The sequence below is a fragment of the Vulpes vulpes genome, chromosome 14 (genome assembly GCF_048418805.1).
Source record: "Vulpes vulpes isolate BD-2025 chromosome 14, VulVul3, whole genome shotgun sequence".
NCBI lineage: Eukaryota > Metazoa > Chordata > Mammalia > Carnivora > Canidae > Vulpes > Vulpes vulpes.
In genome coordinates this window covers 79017947-79037520 of record NC_132793.1, presented here as the reverse complement: position 1 = coordinate 79037520, position 19574 = coordinate 79017947, and the positions used below count along the sequence as shown (strand labels likewise).

Sequence of the window (19574 nt, the reverse complement as noted above, 5' to 3'; positions counted from 1 at the left end):
ATGACTGCAATCAAATTATAATGTGCATAATGAGGCCTAGTATTCACCTATTCAACTCATGCAAGAGAGAGTAGACATACAGAATGTCCCTCAATGAAGCAAAGGGGCTGGGAGCACAGTCTCTGCAGCCTACTCCTGAGTTTCTATCTTTACTCATTTACTTAGCAGCTGGATCACTCTGGGTATATTTCTTAATATCTCTACCTCATCTCCATAAAATGAAAGTAGTGATAGTCTTTATCTTATAGAATTGTTATGAAAATTAAATAAGATAATCCATGTAAAGAGTTTGGAGGAGTTACTGGCACAAAGAAAGTTCCAGTAATTTAATTTTGTTATTACTATTTTTCAAGAGCAGAAAGGACTGTGTGCCTTCTAATTTTGGTTCTAAAATAAAAGAGTAGAAATAAATAAATAAATAAATAAATAAATAAATAAATAAATAAGCAAGCAAGCAGGATACAAAAGGGGACACCTGGATGGCTCAGTCGGTTAAGCATCTGCCTAGGCTCAGGTCATAACCCCAAGATCCTGGGATTGAGCCCCATGGATCCCAGGGCAGGTAGCCTGCTTTTCCCTCTCCATCTGCCTGCTGCTCCCTCTGCTTGTGTTCTCTCTGTCTCTGTCAAATAACTAAATAAAATCTTTTAAAAAAAGAGCAGAAAAATGTTTTACAGGAACCAGCATTTTGGGCATGGTTCTTAAGAGAATCTGGAAGCAAGAAAGGGCTTTTATCCTCTCTGTTTTAAGAGTTTATATGTTTTAGTATAACCATCTAAAAACAAAACAAAACAAAAAAAACACTACACAGATGTAAATTCTGAGGTGGTGATGTAGCTGTAACTTTTTTCACTCTGTCATTCCAAGCTCTGTCATGTATAAGATATTGTATGGAAGTATTTTATATACATCAACTCCCATCCTCATAGTAACAATCCCAGATATATAGGTAGCAGAATAGATACTATAAGCCCACATTTACAGTTGAGAAAATTGAGAGGGCTAATTTACTCCAGGCTGTAAAGTTAGTAAGAATGAACTCTTGTCCTATACCAAGTAGATGTATTATACTTTTCGAGAGAAAAGCACCAAATATATATTGCATGAGGAAGGTTCTTTATCCATCATTCCTATAATTAAAAACTCTTCAACTGAAATTTAAAAACAAATACTGTTTGATATTTTTTAAGTAAATTATTAAGTAAATTACCTCTTCATTTATACTGATAAGTAGGCTGATAATTAATGACAGATTTTGAAAGTTCAAACTTAAGAAATATTCAAACCACTTGATGAAGCATAATACCACCTTGGTAAATTCCCTTACAAGGGAAGAGTGGGAACTAACTCCTAAGAAGAAAGGGTTGGGATTCCTTTCCATGAATGAAATCTCCTTGGGTAAAAATCTGTCAGAAGTGGGCACTGGTGAATGGGAGATTCTGGATTTGGAGAAAGGGCTAAAATGCTGGAGAAAGCACTCTCAGAATAGCAAAACAATGCATGCTACCATAAAACAGAGAAGTCAAACAATTAAGCAGATTATTAAAGCAAAAATGTAAAAATACACATCCTTTTGCCTTCAAGCGAATATCTGTAATTTCTCATATAGCTTGAAATGTAAATTTGAGTGCAATAATCTATCTCAATGAATGTAAATATGAATAATCTATCTCAATGTGCTTTTATAGACCTGGCCTCAACAAAGTATAGTGTGTCTCTCTTATTTTTTTTCTTTTTAGATTTTACTTATTTACTTGACAGAGAGATAGAGAGAGAGATCACAAACAGGGGGGAAAGGCAGAGGGAAAAGCAGACTCCCTGCTGAGCAGGAAGCCCTATGCAGGGCTCCATCCCAGGACCCTGGGATCATGACCTGAGTCAAAGGCAGATGCTTATCAAACTGAGCCACCCAAGGACCCTCTCCCTCTTATTTTCTGATGAGAATGGGCTACAGGGGAAGAAGTCGTTTGTTCTAAAAGAACCATTAATTAATTTCTTCTTGGTGTCCTTTAGTTAGCAATGAACTTATCTCTTTATTATAAAGCAGGGTGTTTTGATCCAAGTCTTATTCTTTAGTCAAAAGCATTCAAACAGTTACCTCTTTAGAGATATTTTTATTAAAATACAGTTTAATGGGGTGCCTAAGTAGCTCAACTGGTTGAGCAACTGCCTTCAGCTTAGGTCACTATCCCGGGGTCCTGGGATAAAGCCCCACATCATTGGGCTCCCTGTTCAGCAGGAAGTCTGCTCCTCCCCCTCCCTCCCCCTGCTTGTGCTCTCTCTCTCTTGCTCGCTCTGTCTCTCAAATAAAGAAAATCTTTAAATATTAATACAATAAAATATAGTTTAATAAAAGTGAATGAAGCACATACATAACTCTTGAAGGTAAAGAATTTGTTTGGTTAAAAGGACTAATACATACTTACTCAACAAATATTTACTGAATGCCTGCTGTATACAAGGCATTTAGTACTCATCACCAGACTAAATAAAGGTCCTTCCCTTCATGGAGCTTAGATTCTGGTGGGGAAAGACTAAAAATTAACAAATCATATAATGTGTTACAAGGTGTTAAGTGCTATGGTAAAAGGTTAAATATAATAGTAGAGTAGAGTAAGAGGGACCGGAGTGAGTGTGGCAGTTTGTAAAATACATTCATAAAGTTTTTTATATTCCTCCTTTCAAAGGGTAGAACTTCCCAGACTTAGTGACTTACTTACAACAAATAGAATATAGTAGAAGTGGTTGTATATCACTTTCAAGATTGAGTTATAGGAAGCTTGTGCCCTCTGTCTTGGGTGCATTATCTCTCCTGGATCACTTTCTGACCCAGCTGCCAGGACGTCAGGCCTATGGAAAAAGCTCATGCGGCAAGTAACTGAAGCCTCCAGTTAGCAAGCAGCGGGGAGCTGCGGCCTGCCAAGAACCATGGGAGTGAGCCTGAAAGTGGATTTTCCTTTCTTAGTTGAGCCTTGAGCTCACCATCCCTTACTAATAGTCTGGCTGCAAACTCTAAGAGATCCTGATCCAGAACTGGTTACTCAGTTAAAAGGCTTCCAGACTTCTTTTTAAAAAATATTTTATTTATTTATTCATGAGAGACCCAGAGAGAGAATGGCAGAGACACAGGCACAGGGAGAAGTAGGCTCCTTGCAGGAAGCCTGACGCGGGACTTGATCCCGAGGCTCCAGGATCATGTCCTGAGCTGAAGGCAGGCACTCAACCGCTGAGCCACCCAGACATCCCAAGCTTCCAGACTTCTTATCCTCAGAAACTGTGAGATATAATTAATGTTTGTTGTTTTAAGATGCTAAATTTTGGGTAATTGTTGCATAGGGATAGATAACTAATACAGTGAGGGTGGGAAGGAGGCAGGTTGCAGGGTTTTTTTGTTTGTTTTGTTTTGTTTTGTTTTGTTTTGTTTTGTTTTAGGTTGCAGTTTTAAATAGGATAGTCTAGGCCTCCCTGAAATGACATTTGAACTAAGACTTGAAGGACGTGAGGGAGGAACAGCAAGGAGGTCAGTGTGACTGGAGTTGAGTGACATAGGTAGAGGGTGACAGAAGTTAACTGGTAGGATGGCTGGCTGATAGATCAGACCCCTATAGATCACTGTAAGGATACTGACATTTCTTCTAGATTAAATGGAGAGCCACTACCGGGTTTTGAGTAGAGGAATGTGTGACCTTATCAAAAAATTTAAGGGGAATATAAAGAAAGTGCCATGCATGTAAATCATTCTTATAATCTTCTTATTGACAACTATAAATCTAGTTCTTTTGTAGTTCAATTTTTACCAGTATAATAGATGACAGGGTAAAAATACAGCCATAAGAAAATATTCTTAGGGAATGGAAATGGAAATAAACAAAGCTGGTCATACTTATCAAAAAGATACAGTCAGGGATCCCTGGGTGGCGCAGCAGTTTAGCGCCTGCCTTTGGCCCAGGGCGCGATCCTGGAGACCAGGGATCGAGTCCCACATCAGGCTCCCGGTGCGTGGAGCCTGCTTCTCCCTCTAACTATGTCTCTGCCTCTCTCTCTGTGACTATCATAAATAAATTTAAAAAAAAAAAGATACAGTCAAATATAATTTACATCATATCATGTTTTTCAGTCAAAAAATTTTCAGGGGAAAAAAAAGAACTTTAGAAAAGTTTTCTTAACTGTTTGCAATGCACAAGAAGGAAAAAGTGCGTCTTTCCATTATGTGCATTTGCAAACAAGTCCATGTGCTTTACTACATGAATGGAGCAAGGACACCCCTGGATGGGTCTTCTCAAAACTTAGGAAAAGAAATTTAATTTCTATAATTCTAAATCCAATTTCTATAACTCTCTATCAATATAATGAACAAATATAACACAGTTTAATCTTACCTGATGTAAGATAATGTTTTTGATATTTAGGAACATATTTCTCAAGGAGGCGCTTCATACATGAATCTTTGGCCTCATCCAAAGCACATTTTCCATTGTCACTCCTAAGTAAGGGATCAGCTCCGTTCAAAAGAAGTAACTCTGCCACCTACAGGAAGATTCTTCATGTGAGCATATCCAAAGAAAAAGTACATTATTGTAAATGTGTGCTAGCATACAACTCTAAGTAAGCAACATCTGTTATTTCTTTTACTTTTTAAAAAATATTTTATTTATTTATTCATGAGAGACACAGACAGAGAGGCAAAGACATAGGCAGAGGGAGAAGCTTCCCATGGGGAGCCTGATGACAGTCTCTATCCTGGGATTGCGGGACTTGATCCCGGATCACGCCCTAAGCCGACGGCAGACACTCAACCACTAAACCACCCAGGCATCCCTAATATTTCTTTTTTTTTTTTTAAGATTTTATTTATTTATTCATGAAAGACACAGAGAAAGAGAGAGGCAGAGACACAGGCAGAGGGAGAAGCAGGCTCCCTGCAGGGAGCCTGACACAGTGACTGCATCCCAGGACCCCAGGATCACAACCTGAGCCAAAGGCAGACACTCAACCACTGAGCCACTAAGATGCCTCTCTGATATTTCTTTTAATAACAGAGTTTGGGTTTACCTATAACAACTTTTCCCAATAAAAAAATTTATGTAATTGCTACTGAATCATAATTTGTTGATATACAAATCCTTCTCTTACAAAAAAAAAAAAGGGAGAGAGGGAGAGAAAAAGAGAGGAAGGGGCCGATAGGGAGAGGAAAAGAGAGAGGGACTGAAGGAGGAAGGACAGGTCAGAAATGTATATCGCTTAGGTGCTGGTGAAATGAAGCCAGCAGTTATACCAAGAATTAGCACTGGGTTCTGGAGTAGTACATATAACAGATTTCAGGAGATTGTTATGTCTTCCATCTATATCTGTGTTGCTGCTGCTCCTCCTCAGAGTGAGGGAAAAAACAGTCAACCCTTAACTTGTTAGTACTTCTCAAAGTAACCTCCTCCATGAAGTGCGCCCTGACCTTCCATTCACTACTCCTCTAGAGAAAAATGACCTCTCCCTTCTTTTAGGTATATATTTTATCACCTTGCCCAACATATATTATTATTGTTATTTCTTATATATCTGTCTCTCCTGTAGGCTAAGGTTTCTGAGGGTGGGGCTATGTTTTTCTTTTAAAATTAATTATTTTTGAATAGGATATTAATGAATATAGTTCAAAATACAGAAGGCTCATTAAAATATATGAGAAATATTTTCCCCTCCTCTACCCCTGTCCTCCAGTCATCCAATTTTTTCCTAAGTCCTGGCTATAGTTTCTTCTGAATTTTTCCACAATCTAGTCCAACAGGTATATACATATGTATACTCATTTTTTCTTATGCAAGTGGTCATATATTATATACATTCCTCTATGTCTCACACCTGAACAACAGAGCTTAGAGATTGTACCATATCTGTATAAAATCAACTTCGTTATTTTTAGAAGCTGAGTAATACTCTACTAGTCAATGTACTATTGAATAGTACATTCAATAAAGAATGTACTGTACTTTACTTAGCCAGTATCCTACTGACAGATGTTTAAGTTGCTTCCAAGCTTCTACTACATATATGTCTTAATCATCTTTATATTCCCAGTGCCTCAGTGTCTAGCTTAGAGTAAATATTCAATAAATATTATTTAATAAAAGAATGCATGTAATCAAGGAAGATGTGGGGAGTTGGCTTTACACAGCACTACACTAAAAGGAGCCTACATTTTCATGTTAATATCTGGAATGACAAAAAGGATGTGAATTTCTGTAAATTTTATATACCTCCAAATTAAATATATATATATTCTTTTTTTTTATAACAAAGCATTCTAGGAGAGAAAAACATAACACCATAAAGGGACAATATAAGCCAGATCCTTTAAAAATTATTAAGACTTGGCAATTCTGCTTTTCAAACTATTTTATTATGACAATTTAACGCTAGATGGGGAACTTGAAAATAAAATAAATATAATAAAATCTATAATTCATATATAAGCCAGTATAACAAGAAAACAAATTTATGTCTAGATCTTCACGTATTGTTCAGCAAAGAAAATACTGAGTACACAGCTTTCTTTTAGGAAAGAAGTTTTGTAAGGGAGTTGCCAAAAGGACTATATTATTTATCTCTGGAAGTTTTGTGTCAAATAATAACCCATGTAGTATGAGAGTGACTCAGAATCAAGGAGCATGAGAAAGGGGACTGGAAGAAGGGAAAAGGCAAGGGCTAGAGGCCCTCTTTCCTGGAAATCTGAGTTGATGATTCCAAGGGAGTGGATACATTACTTTGGAAGTCCCTGACTTAGGCAATGGATGGATAGTCTTGCTTCAGCAAATATCCACACTTACCATTTCCCTCTATAGTCTTAATATTATGAATTCTGAAGCCTACTTTACATATTTTCTAACTTTAAATGTCTTTTCTCACCAAAAGGCAGTAAATAAATGACTTTTGCTGAGTATCCCCCCCCCCTTTTTTTAAAGGTTTATTTATTTGAGAGAGGGAGAATGAGCACAAGTGGGAGGCATTGAGGGAGAGGGAATAAGTCTTAAGCAGACTCTGCACTGGGCGCCCAAGTGGGGTTTGATCCCATGACCTTGAGAGCAAGACCTGAACTGAAACCAAAAATTGGATGGCCAACCAACTGTGCCATTCAGGCACCCCTCCTTCTTATTTTAAACCTACATTTAGGTTTTATATTAGCTCTGTGTTACTACCTAACAAATTACCCCCAAACAAAGTGGCTAAAAGAATAATAAATATTTATAATCCCACAGTTTCTGTGGGTCAGGAATTTGGGAGAAGCACAGGCAGGTGCTTTTGTATCAGGTTCTATCTCTGTCTTCTTTATTCTTTATTCATTTTTTATTTTTTATTTTTTGCCAGAATAGTCTAGATGAGATTACTGTCATTCAAATATTTTACAGAATCAGGAATGCAGCAACTGGGTCTAGGTAGGATAAAAAAAAGTAAAAAAACTGCAGGTTTGTATATGTTGGTCTATTTACATCTGTAACAGGCTTTCCTCCACAGGAGGCACAGCAGCTGTACTTGTCTGATGCTTCCTTACAGATACAGTCCTGGGCACACTTGGTACTGTCCATGGGGCAGGAGAAGCAGTAGCTCTTCTTGAAGGAGATACATTTGCACTCTGCATCCGCAGGAGACAGAGCATCTGCAGGAGCCCCTGGTGGAGGAGGAGCCATTGGGGTCCATTTCAAGCTAAGGTGAGGATGGAGGTCCCAAGCGAGTGATACTGGGAGACACTGCTGTGGGCTGGAGGTGTAGAGGTTAGTTTCTTATGTGGATGTAGTCAAGAGGATGGCTGGAGATACAATTATGTAAAAGCCTGACTGGGGCTGGAAGGTGTTTCCTAAGATGCTTTGGTCACACAGCTATGGGACGGAGACCTTGGTTCATTGCCATGTAGACCTGTCCATTGAGCACTGTGGCATCCTCCATATACACCTGGCTTTCCTCATATAATGAACCAAAAGCAAGAGAAGAGAGAGAACAAGGAAGAAGCTATGATACTTATAATCCAGCTTCAGAAGTCGTGTACTGTCACCTCTGCCATGTTCTATTTGTTGGAAGCAAGTCACTGACAGTTCAGCCTACAATCTTGGGGAAGAGAATCAGGCTCTACCTTTTGAAAGGAGGAGTATTAAAAAATTTGTGGACATATGTTAAAGCTACCACAGGTTCTTAAATAGAACAAGCAGAGCCATTTCAGTAAGTGACTGATATCACAATCCCCATTTCTTTGGCTTATCAAATAGTAGACTCCTTAAGAAAATATACTTTTACTTTAAGTTTGCTTATGGATTTTCACCTTTAATCATACTATTGAATCAAATGCTTTCTTCCCTCTAAAATCAGCTGAGCTGACTTCCTTATGTTAGAAACAAGTAGGATAGAGAATAAAATTCTTTTTTGAAAGTTTTTATTCAAATTCAAGTTAGTTAACACACAGGTAATAATAGTTTTAGTATAAAATACGTGATTCATTGCTTCCATACGTCACCCAGTGATCGTCAAAACAAAAGCACTCCTTCAACCCCATCACCTATTTCACCCATCCCCTTGTCCACACCCCTTCTGGTAATCATCATTTTGTTCTCTATAGCTAAGAGTCTGTTTCTTGGTTCCTCCCCCCTGTTTTTCCCCCTTGTTCGTTTGTTTAGTTTCTTAAATTCCACATGTGAGTGAAATCATAAAGTATTCATCTTTCTCTGACTCATTTTGCTTATCATAGTACTCAGAATAAAATTCTTTCGAGTACTTGAAAAGACAGTATCTTGACTATACTCTGCTAGTGAAATATGCATAAAACAGAAAGAACTACAAGGGATGCCCCAGTGGCTCAGTGGTTGAGCATCTGCCTTTGGCTCAGAGCGTGATCTTGGAGTCCCCGGGGATCAAGTCCCCCATTGGGTGCCCCACAGGGAGCCTGCCTCTTCCTCTTCCTCTGCCTCTCTCTCTGTGTCTCTCATGAATAAATAAAATCTTTAAAAGAAAAAAAAAGGGAACTACAAAAAATTTCATTAGTAGTTTTATTGTTAATAATAATAGTGTTAATATTAATTATAATATTGCTAATAGTAATATTTTAAGTATATTATACAATAAAGAAGTAAATTAATGTAGTAAAAACAAATGTTGAGCCTTAGAGAAAAAGAGATGAATATGGAATCAAAATTAATATAAATCTACAATATTAAATTTAAAATAGAAATATCAGTATGAACTCATTATTTTTCTTCATATATCCTCTAACTTGAAAAATATGTATTTTACTGAAAATGCCTAAAAGCAACGGTTTCCAATACCAATGAGCACATCTAGCACCCAGACTGTAGTCTCTAAATAGATTATCCATTTGCAAAAAACGTAAGAAGAAACAAGCTATACAACACCACAAAAATAAAAATTAGCCAAATCCAGAGTTTAAGAAATTCTTCAAGACAAAGACCCAGATTCTAGAAGACATAAGAAAACATAAAAAAGAGGAAGGACTGTTATAGGTTAAAATATATTTAAGAGCCACAATGAACCTTGATTGATACTGATTCAAACAAAAACTTGCTATAAAAACACATCTTTTAGGGGTGCTTGGGGTTAACTCAGTCAGTTAAGTGTCTGCCTTTGGCTCAGGTCATGATCCCAGAGTCCTGGAATCAACCTCTCTATCAGGTTCCTGAGGAGAGAGCCTGCTTCTCCCTCCGCCCTTGCTCCTGCTCGTGCTCTCTCGCTCTCTCTCAAAGAAATCAGTAAATTCTTTAATAATAATAATAATAACATATTTTTCAGATAACCTGGGAAATCTGAATATGGACTGGGTATTGTATGGTATTAAGAAACTGCCAATATTTATTAAGTGAGATGATATTGTGGGTGTTAAAAAAAAAAGCACTTATCTGTTAGAGATGTAGGCTCAGGTAAATACTCATAAATATGAGTAAAATGCTATGATGTATGAGGTTTCCTTAAAATTCTCACAACAAAACACAGTTGTGTTCCAGCCTGTTGAAGGACTCCAGGATCACACCCTGAGCCGAAGGCAGATACTCAACCACTGAGCCACCCAGGCATCCCAGTTTGGCTCTTTATAGTATAACAGAATATATAATCAAACTAGATAATAGAGTTCACTCGATACACATAAAATGCATAATCACTATGTCTGAGGGATATTTTTTCAGTATATGTGAACCCTAGTAACACTGTCAACCAATCTCCAATTCAACATCTCATACTCATACACCACAGAACACTTCATCAAATAAAAGCTTTGTTAAAACCACAAATCCCACCGGACATGGGATTCGATCCCCGGTCTCCAGGATCGTGCCCTGGGCCAAAGGCAGGCACTAAACCGCTGTGCCACCCAGGGATCCCATCTTTTTAACAGTTTCATTGAGATATAAGTCACATGCCATACAACTGACCCATTTAAAAAATATAATTCAATGTTCTTTGGTATATTGAGAGAGTTGTGTAACTATAATCATAATCTGATTTTGAAATATTTTAATCCCCCTAAAAGAAACCCTTTAACCATGACCTGTTACTCTCCATTCCCCTCTACCTTCCCTTCTTATTCTTATTTCTGTCTCTAAAGATTTAGACTACTGCAAATATTAATGGCTTTTCACTTTTTAAAAAATAGGGTATTATGTTTTAGTATCTCTCATCTTTTAGTATAAAAGTCAATTCCTTAAGAAAGCATATATTCAAGTTCCTCCAACTCTGAAATATTTAAGAAGCTCACACTCCAGGTGCTGAATCCAGCATCAGGCTCCCAGGGCTTACCTGTCTGACATCTTTAGTCTTGTGCCAACTAAGCCATAGGAGCAATACAATACTCAGAGTCTAAATCTTTCTTCTGATCATCTTTGCATTACATAAGAGATTCCCCCAAGGTTAGCCTAGATCCTCATCTGACACTCCTAACATCCCTACTCCATCATCCAAATCAATGTCTTGCCCTACTTTGATTCTTAAGACTTTGTTTCTTAAGTCAGTCCAGAACCGACCTGGAGTTTTGGAAATCTCTCTTGGGCTAGGTTAAGCAACTTTTTTGGGCCCCCACTGTTAAACAGAGGGGTAAGAGAACAAAGAAGACAGTGACTTCACCTCACTGGGTTTCAGCTTTTAATTCTCATGGCCAGTCTCTAGGCCTCCACCTCTGTCTTGTCAGTCAGTCATGATACACCACAGTGCCAGAATCACATGAGTCATAGGAACATACAGTTTGGCAAGAGGGGGTGAGATAAGTAGTGTGGAAATTATGGAGTCAGAGGCATGTGTCTTTGGTCTCTTATGTCACTGAGGGAGTAAGAGAACGCTACCTATCTGCAAAGGGCAGACAGGAGATAACCAGTTCTAGCCTGGGAAGCAGAAATTGCCTAAAGCCAAGTTACAGATAGGACAAAAGAAGAACTGAGAAAGAAAAGAATACAAAGTAAAGTGCTCAGAGAAAAGACTCCTGACTAGGATAGGTCAGCCCTGGGCCGTGAGGAGAGGGAGAAGTGCTTTGGCATGAGGTTTCTCTCTAATGGAGGCCAGCTTTAAAGAGGGGTAAAGGACAGAGAGGGCTCACACCATCACTGGTTCAAACCTGCATTCTTCTGGCCATTAAATTAGGCCCCAAGCAGAACTCTCTCCCCATAGAGCTCTTTTCAATGTGCGACCACCTACTAGCAAGTGATACATAATCAAAAAAGGAAAAAGAGCTTAAACTTTCCTGAAGAACTGTTTCAGATTAGGAAGGGATAGCTCCATCTGTTATGCCTGTGGTTCCCAGTAGGATTCTCCTGCCCTTCTTGTTAGACATTTCTTCTGAAGTATGTAGAACATAACTTCTTGAGCCGAGCTGATTAGCTCCCTTTCCTACCCTAGGAGTTTGAACCCAGAGACAACTTCCAATATCTAAAACAAGTAACAAGGTATTTTTAGCAAATGTTTCAGTCCTGTAGTGTGGTGCCTAAATGAGAAAAATGTCTGGGAAGCTCAGAGCTTAAGTGACTTCTGAAATAAACTGTGTGTGCTGGAATCAATCACCTTAATTAAAATTACTATTACTGCACCTACTATGAACCGACTTGTATGGAACTGCAGTAGTTTGATACCTTAACCACTGCAGTATTTTGATACCTTAACCACTGGCACATCTATGCTAATATATCCTGGCTGATCATTAGACCAAGAGACCCTGAAAGTGACATTAGTGTCCATAAAGCTGGATGCCTCCTACCAGGACTGGATGTCACTGTGTAACACTACAAGCAGGAAACTTTCTGGTAAAACCTATAAAGCACCTCACTGAAAAAATCTTGAAGAAGTGTAAGTTAAAAAAAAAATACTATGTATAATTAAAACATGATCTGTACTTATTAAAGGTAACAGGTAAAATGGCATCTATGGGGAGGAGGGGCAAGATGGCGGAAGAGTAAGGTCCCCAAATCACCTGTCCCCACCAAATTACCTAGATAACCTTCAAATCATCCTGAAAATCTACGAATTCGGCCTGAGATTTAAAGAGAGAACAGCTGAAACGCTACAGTGAGAAGAGTTTGTGCTTCTATCAAGGTAGGAAGACGGGGAAAAAGAAATAAAACAATAAAACAAATAAAAACAAAAGGCACCCAAGGGGGAGGGGCCCCGCGAGGAGCCGGACTAAGGCCGGGGCGAGTGTCCCAAGGACAGGAGAGCCCCGGCCCGGAGAAGCAGGAGCTGCACCAACCTTCCCGGGCGGAAAGGCGCTTGCAGGGAGTTAGAGCAGGACCCCAGAGGGCAGGGATGCCCAAAGGCTCCCTGGGACACTAACAGACACCTGCAGTGGGCGCAGGAGAGTGCGCGGAGCTCCCTAAGGGCTGCAGCGTGCACACATTGACCCGGGAGCAGCTCGGAGGGGCTCGGGGCAGCGGCTCTGCGGAGGGGGCTACACGTCCGGGAGCGCGAATCCAATAGCACAGACCGGGAGCACAGGGCGCCGGGACACAGCCCAGGATCCGGCCTCCCCCCGGGACAGGCAGAGGCCGGGAGGTCCCAGGACAGCAAGGACACTCCTGCCTGGAGCTGAGCAGATCAGCGGCCCCGCCCCGGAGCCTCCAGGCCCCTGCAGAGGGAGAGCTGCAGAGTTACTGCGGGGGCTGAATCCAGGTTTCCAGAGATGCCACAGCCACTGGGGTTGTTCCTCCAGGGGCCTCACGGGGTAAACAACCCCCACTGAGCCCGGCACCAGGCAGGGGGCAGAGGAGCTCCCCCAAGTGCTAACACCTGAAAATCAGCAAAACAGGCCCTCCCCCAGAAGACCAGCGAGACGGACAAGTTCCGGGGGAAGTCAAGGGACTTAGTATGCAGAAACAGAAAATACTCCCCCGTGTGGTTGTTTTTTTCTTTTCGATTTCTGATTGCTTCCCCCACCCTTTTTTTTCACCTTTCTTTCTTTTTCTTTCTCTTTTCCTTCTCTTTTTTCCTTTTTTTCTTTTTCTCTTTTCTTTCCTTCTCTCTCTCTCTCTCTTTTTCTACTTTTCCCAATACAACTTGTTTTTGGCCACTCTGCACTGAGCAAAATGACTAGAAGGAAAACCTCACCTCAAAAGAAAGAATCAGAAACAGTCCACTCTCCCACAGAGTTACAAAATCTGGATTACAATTCAATGTCAGAAAGCCAATTCAGAAGTACTATTATACAGCTACTGGTGGCTCTAGAAAAAAAGCATAAAGGACTCAAGAGACTTCATGACTGCAGAATTTAGATCTAATCAGGCAGAAATTAAAAATCAATTGAATGAGATTTAATCCAAACTAGAAGTCCGAATGACGAGGGTTAACGAGGTGGAAGAACGAGTGAGTGACATAGAAGACAAGTTGAAGGCAAAGAGGGAAACTGAGGAAAAAAGAGACAGACAATTAAAAGACCATGAAGACAGATTAAGGGAAATAAACGACAGCCTGAGGAAGAAAAACCTATGTTTAATGGGGGTTCCCGAGGGCGCCGAAGGGCCAGAGAGCCAGAATATGTATTTGAACAAATCCTAGCTGAAAACTGTCCTAATCTGGGAAGGGAAACAGGCATTCAGATCCAGGAAATAGAGAGATCCCCCCTAAAATCAATAAAAACTGTTCAACACCTCAATATTTAATAGTGAAGCTTGCAAATTCCAAAGATAAAGAGAAGATCCTTAAAGCAGCAAGAGACATGAAATCATTGACTTTGATGGGGAGGAATATTAGGGTAACAGCAGACCTCTCCACAGAGACCTGGCAGGCCAGAAAGGGCTGGCAGGATAGATTCAGGGTCCTAAATGAGAAGAACATGCAACCAAGAATACTTTATCCAGCAAGGCTCTCATTCAAAATGGAAGGAGTGATAAAGAGCTTCCAAGACAGGCAGGAACTGAAAGAATATGTGACCTCCAAACCAGCTCTCCAAGAAATTTTAAGGGGGACTCTTAAAATTCCCCTTTAAGAAGAAGTTCAGTGGAACAATCCACAAAAACAAGGACTGAATAGATATCATGATGACACTAAACTCATATCTGTCAATATTAACCCTGAACGTGAACGGGCTTAATGACCACATCAAAAGGCGCAGGGTTTCAGACTGGTTAAGAAAGCAGGACCCATCTATTTGCTGTCTATAAGAGACTCATTTTAGACAGAAGGACGCCTACAACCTGAAAATAAAAGGTTGGAGAACCATTTACCATTCAAATGGTCCTCAAAAGAAAGCAAGGGTAGCCATCCTTATATCAGATAAACTAAAATTTACCCCGAAGACTGTAGTGAGAGATGAACAGGGACACTATATCATACTTAAAGGATCTATCCCACAAGAGGACTTAACAATCCTCAATATATATGCCCCGAATGTGGGAGCTGCCAAATATTTAAACCAGTTAATAACCAAAGTGAAGAAATACTTAGATAATAATACACTAATACTTGGTGACTTCAATCTAGCTCTTTCTACCCTCAATAGGTCTTCTAAGCACAACATCTCCAAAGAAACGAGAGCTTTAAATGATACACTGGACCAGATGGATTTCACAGATATCTACAGAACTTTACATCCAAACTCAACTGAATACCCATTCCTCTCAAGTGCACATGGAACTTTCTCCAGAATAGACCACACACTGGGTCACAAATCGGGTCTGAACCGATACCAAAAGATCGGGATAGTCCCCTGCATATTCTCAGACCATAATGCCTTGAAATTAGAACTAAATCACAACAAGAAGTTTGGAAGGACCTCAAACACATGGAGGTTAAGGACCATCTTGCTAAAAGATGAAAGGGTCAACCAGGAAATTAGGGAAGAATTAAAAAGATTCATAGAAACTAATGAGAATGAAGATACAACCGTTCAAAATCTTTGGGATGCAGCAAAAGCAGTCCTAAGGGGGAAATACGTTTCAATACAAGCATCCATTCAAAAACTGGAAAGAACTCAAATACAAAAGCTAACCTCACATATAAAGGAGCTAGAGAAAAAAAAGCAGACGGACCCTACACCCAGCTGAAGAAGAGAGTTAATTAAAATTCAAGCAGAACTCAATGAAATCAAGACCAGAAGAACTGTGGAAGAGATCAACAGAACCAGGAGTTGGTTCTTTGAAAGAATTAATAAGATAGATAAACCATTACCAGCCTTATTAAAAAGAAAAGAGAGAAGACTCAAATAAATAAAATCATGAATGAGAAAGGAGAGATCACTACCAACACCAAGGAAATACAAAGGATTTTAAAAACATATTATGAACAGCTATACGCCAATAAATTAGGCAATCTAGAAGAAATGGACGCATTCCTGGAAAGCCACAAACTACCAAAACTGGAACAGGAAGAAATAGAAAACCTGAACAGGCCAATAACCAGGGAAGAAATTGAAGCAGTCATCAAAAACCTCCCAAGACACAAGAGTCCAGGGCCAGATGGCTTCCCAGGGGAATTCTATCAAACGTTTAAAGAAGAAATCATACCTATTCTACTAAAGCTGTTTGGAAAGATAGAAAGAGATGGAATATTTCCAAATTCGTTCTATGAGGCCAGCATCACCTTAATTCCAAAACCAGACAAAGACCCCACCAAAAAGGACAATTACAGACCAATATTCCTGATGAACATGGATACAAAAATTCTCAACGAGATACTAGCCAATAGGATCCAAGAGTACATTAAGAAAATTATTCACCATGACCAAGTAGGATTTATCCCCGGGACACAAGGCTGGTTCAACACTCGTAAAACAATCAATGTGATTCATTATATCAGCAAGAGAAAAACCAAGAACCATATGATCCTCTCATTAGATGCAGAGAAAGCATTTGACAAAATACAGCATCCATTCCTGATCAAAACTCTTCGGAGTGTAGGGATAGAGGGATCTTTCCTCAACATCTTAAAAGCCATCTACGAAAAGCCCACAGCAAATATCATTCTCAATGGGGAAGCACTGGGAGCCTTTCCCCTAAGATCAGGAACAAGACAGGGATGTCCACTCTCACCACTGCTATTCAACATAGTACTGGAAGTCCTAGCCTCAGCAATCAGACAACAAAAAGACATTAAAGGCATTCAAATTGGCAAAGAAGAAGTCCAACTCTCCCTCTTCGCCGATGACATGATACTCTACATAGAAAACCCTAAAGCCTCCACCCCAAGATTGCTAGAACTCATACAGCAATTTGGTAGCGTGGCAGGATACAAAATCAATGCCCAGAAATCAGCGGCATTTCTATACACTAACAATGAGACTGAAGAAAGAGAAATTAAGGAGTCAATCCCATTGACAATTGGACCAAAAAGCAGAAGATAACTCGGAATAAACCTAACCAAAGAGGTAAATGATCTATACCCTAAAAACTATAGAACACTTCTGAAAGAAACTGAGGAAGACACAAAGAGATGGAAAAATATTCCATGCTCATGGATTGGCAGAATTAATATTGTGAAAATGTCAATGTTACCCAGGGCAATTGACACGTTTAATGCAATCCCTATAAAAATACCATGGACTTTCTTCAGAGAGTTATAACAAATTATTTTAAGATTTGTGTGGAATCAGAAAAGATCCCGAATAGCCAGGGGAATTTTAAAGAAGAAAAGCATATCTTGGGGCATCACAATGCCAGATTTAAGGTTGTACTACAAACTGTGGTCATCAAGACAGTGTGGTACTGGCACAAAAACAGACACATAGACTAATGGAACAGAGTAGAGAACCCAGAAGTGGACCCTCAACTTTATGGTCAACTAATATTCGATAAAGGAGGAAAGACTATCCACTGGAAAAAAGACAGTCTCTTCAATAAATGGTGCTGGGAAAATTGGACATCCACATGCAGAAGAATGAAACTAGACCACTCTCTTGCACCATACACAAAGATAAACTCAAAATGGATGAAAGATCTAAATGTGAGACAAGATTCCATCAAAATCCTAGAGGAGAACACAGGCAACACCCTTTCTGAACTCGGCCACAGTAACTTCTTCCAAGATACATCCACAAAGGCAAAAGAAACAAAAGTAAAAATGAACTATTGGGACTTCATCAAGATAAGAAGCTTTTGCACAGCAAAGGATACAGTCAACAAAACTAAAAGACAACCTACAGAATGGGAGAAGATATTTGCAAATGACATATCAGATAAAGGGCTAGTTTCCAAGATCTATAAAGACCTTATTAAACTCAACACCAAAGAAACAAACAATCCAATCATGAAGTGGGCAAAAGACATGAAGAGAAATCTCACAGAGGATGACATAGACATGGCCAACATGCACATGAGTAAATGGTCTGCATCACTTGCCATCAGGGAAATACAAATCAAAACCACAATGAGATACCACCTCACACCAGTGAGAATGGGGAACATAAACAAGGCAGGAAACAACAAATGCTGGAGAGGATGTGGAGAAAGGAGAACCCTCTTACACTGTTGGTGGAAATGTGAACTGGTGCAGCTACTCTGGAAAACTGTGTGGAGGTTCCTCAAAGAGTTAAAAATAGACCTGCCCTACAACCAGCAATTGCACTGTTGGGGATTTACCCCAAAGATTCAGATGCAATGAAACGCCGGGACACCTGCACCCCGATGTTTCTAGCGTTACTGTCCACAATAGCCAAACTGTGGAAGGAGCCTCGGTGTCCATCGAAAGATGAATGGATAAAGAAGATGTGGTTTATGTATACAATGGAATATTCCTCAGCCTTAGAAACGACAAATACCCACCATTTGCTTCAAAGTGGATGGAACTGGAGGGTATTATGCTGAGTGAAGAAAGTCAATCGGAGAAGGACAAACAGTATATGTTCTCATTCATTTGGGGAATATAAATAATAGTGAAAGGGAATATAAGGAAAGGGAGAAGAAATGTGTGGGAAATATCAGAAAGGGAGACAGAACATAAAGACTCCTAACTCTGGGAAACGAACTAGGGGTGGTGGAAGGGGAGGAGGGCGGGGTGTGGGGGTGAGTGGGTGACGGGCACTGAGGGGGACACTTGATGGGATGAGCCCTGGGTGTTATTCTGTATGTTGGTAAATTGAACACCAATAAAAAATTAATTTATTAAAAAATAAAAATAATAAATAAAAAAATAATAAATAAATAAAATGGCATCTACGATATTGGGAACAACAAATCTATAACACAGTAAAATTTTATTACATATTCTGAGTATCCACTAGCAGAATGAACTAAAGCTCAATTTCTATTGATAGGCTCTAGAGATTTTTAATACTTGTAGAACTTAGTATTTGCTTTGCAAACAAAAGCATCACATACCTTATAATGGCCATTTATCACAGCATCATGTAGAGGAGTGATCTGGTACATTCCTTTGATATTCACATGTGCTCCACCTTTTAATAGTTCACTTGCTGCCTGATAAAATCCTCCTACACTAGCTTCGTGAAGTGCTGTCCAACCTATTATACAAAAAGAAAATGGTATTTGTTTATGTTTGCTCTCTTCATATCTTGTGCTTGTCCTTAGAATAAAAACTCTATGTTGTTTCTTTGAAAATATTTTGATTATATGAGAGAAGATAATCTTACCATAAAAATAACTTATATTATTAGATGGATTCAATAAATCTGAGGGCCAAATCAAATTCCTACTCCCAACTCAGCTGTGAAAAAATATAAAAAGTAAAAAGAATTTTTTTTAAAGAAGTAAAATATTTGAAACTATCCCTGCCCTCGTCAAATGAAAAGGCTGTAAGGGAGTCATTATTAGCTCACATAGAATGCTAGCTGCAAGCTTTTTCTGCAGAGAAGAGGGGGAAAAAAACTTTATTTATAGCTCAAGGTACTTCCATTAAAGTAACCCAGCTGGGAGGAATGCACAGAAGTCACTTCAAAAATATATATTTATTTTCTTCTTATTTGTAAAAAGTTATTTATAGTAGTTCTTTTTAAAAAGATGTTATTTATTGGATGAAAGATCTAAATGTGAGACAAGATTCCATCAAAATCCTAGAGGAGAACACAGGCAACACCCTTTCTGAACTCGGCCACAGTAACTTCTTCCAAGATATATCCACAAAGGCAAAAGAAACAAAAGTAAAAATGAACTATTGGGACTTCA

General features: G+C 39.3%; 1 protein-coding gene and 1 pseudogene across 4 annotated transcripts in view; both read right to left on the bottom strand.

The window, feature by feature from the left end:
- ANKRD31 (ankyrin repeat domain 31) overlaps window positions 1–19574 on the bottom strand; it is a 134479-nt gene that overhangs the window by 60796 nt on the left and 54109 nt on the right. For all 4 annotated transcript variants that reach the window (XM_025998299.2, XM_072736975.1, XM_072736976.1 and 1 more), the window contains 2 exons: window positions 18771–18913; window positions 4380–4527 (listed from right to left, as the gene is read on the bottom strand). In XM_025998299.2, the coding sequence (XP_025854084.1) occupies window positions 4380–4527; window positions 18771–18913 (291 nt within the window). The remainder of the gene's footprint in view (window positions 1–4379; window positions 4528–18770; window positions 18914–19574) is intronic.
- On the bottom strand, window positions 6281–7686 carry LOC112919555 (metallothionein-2-like; annotated as a pseudogene).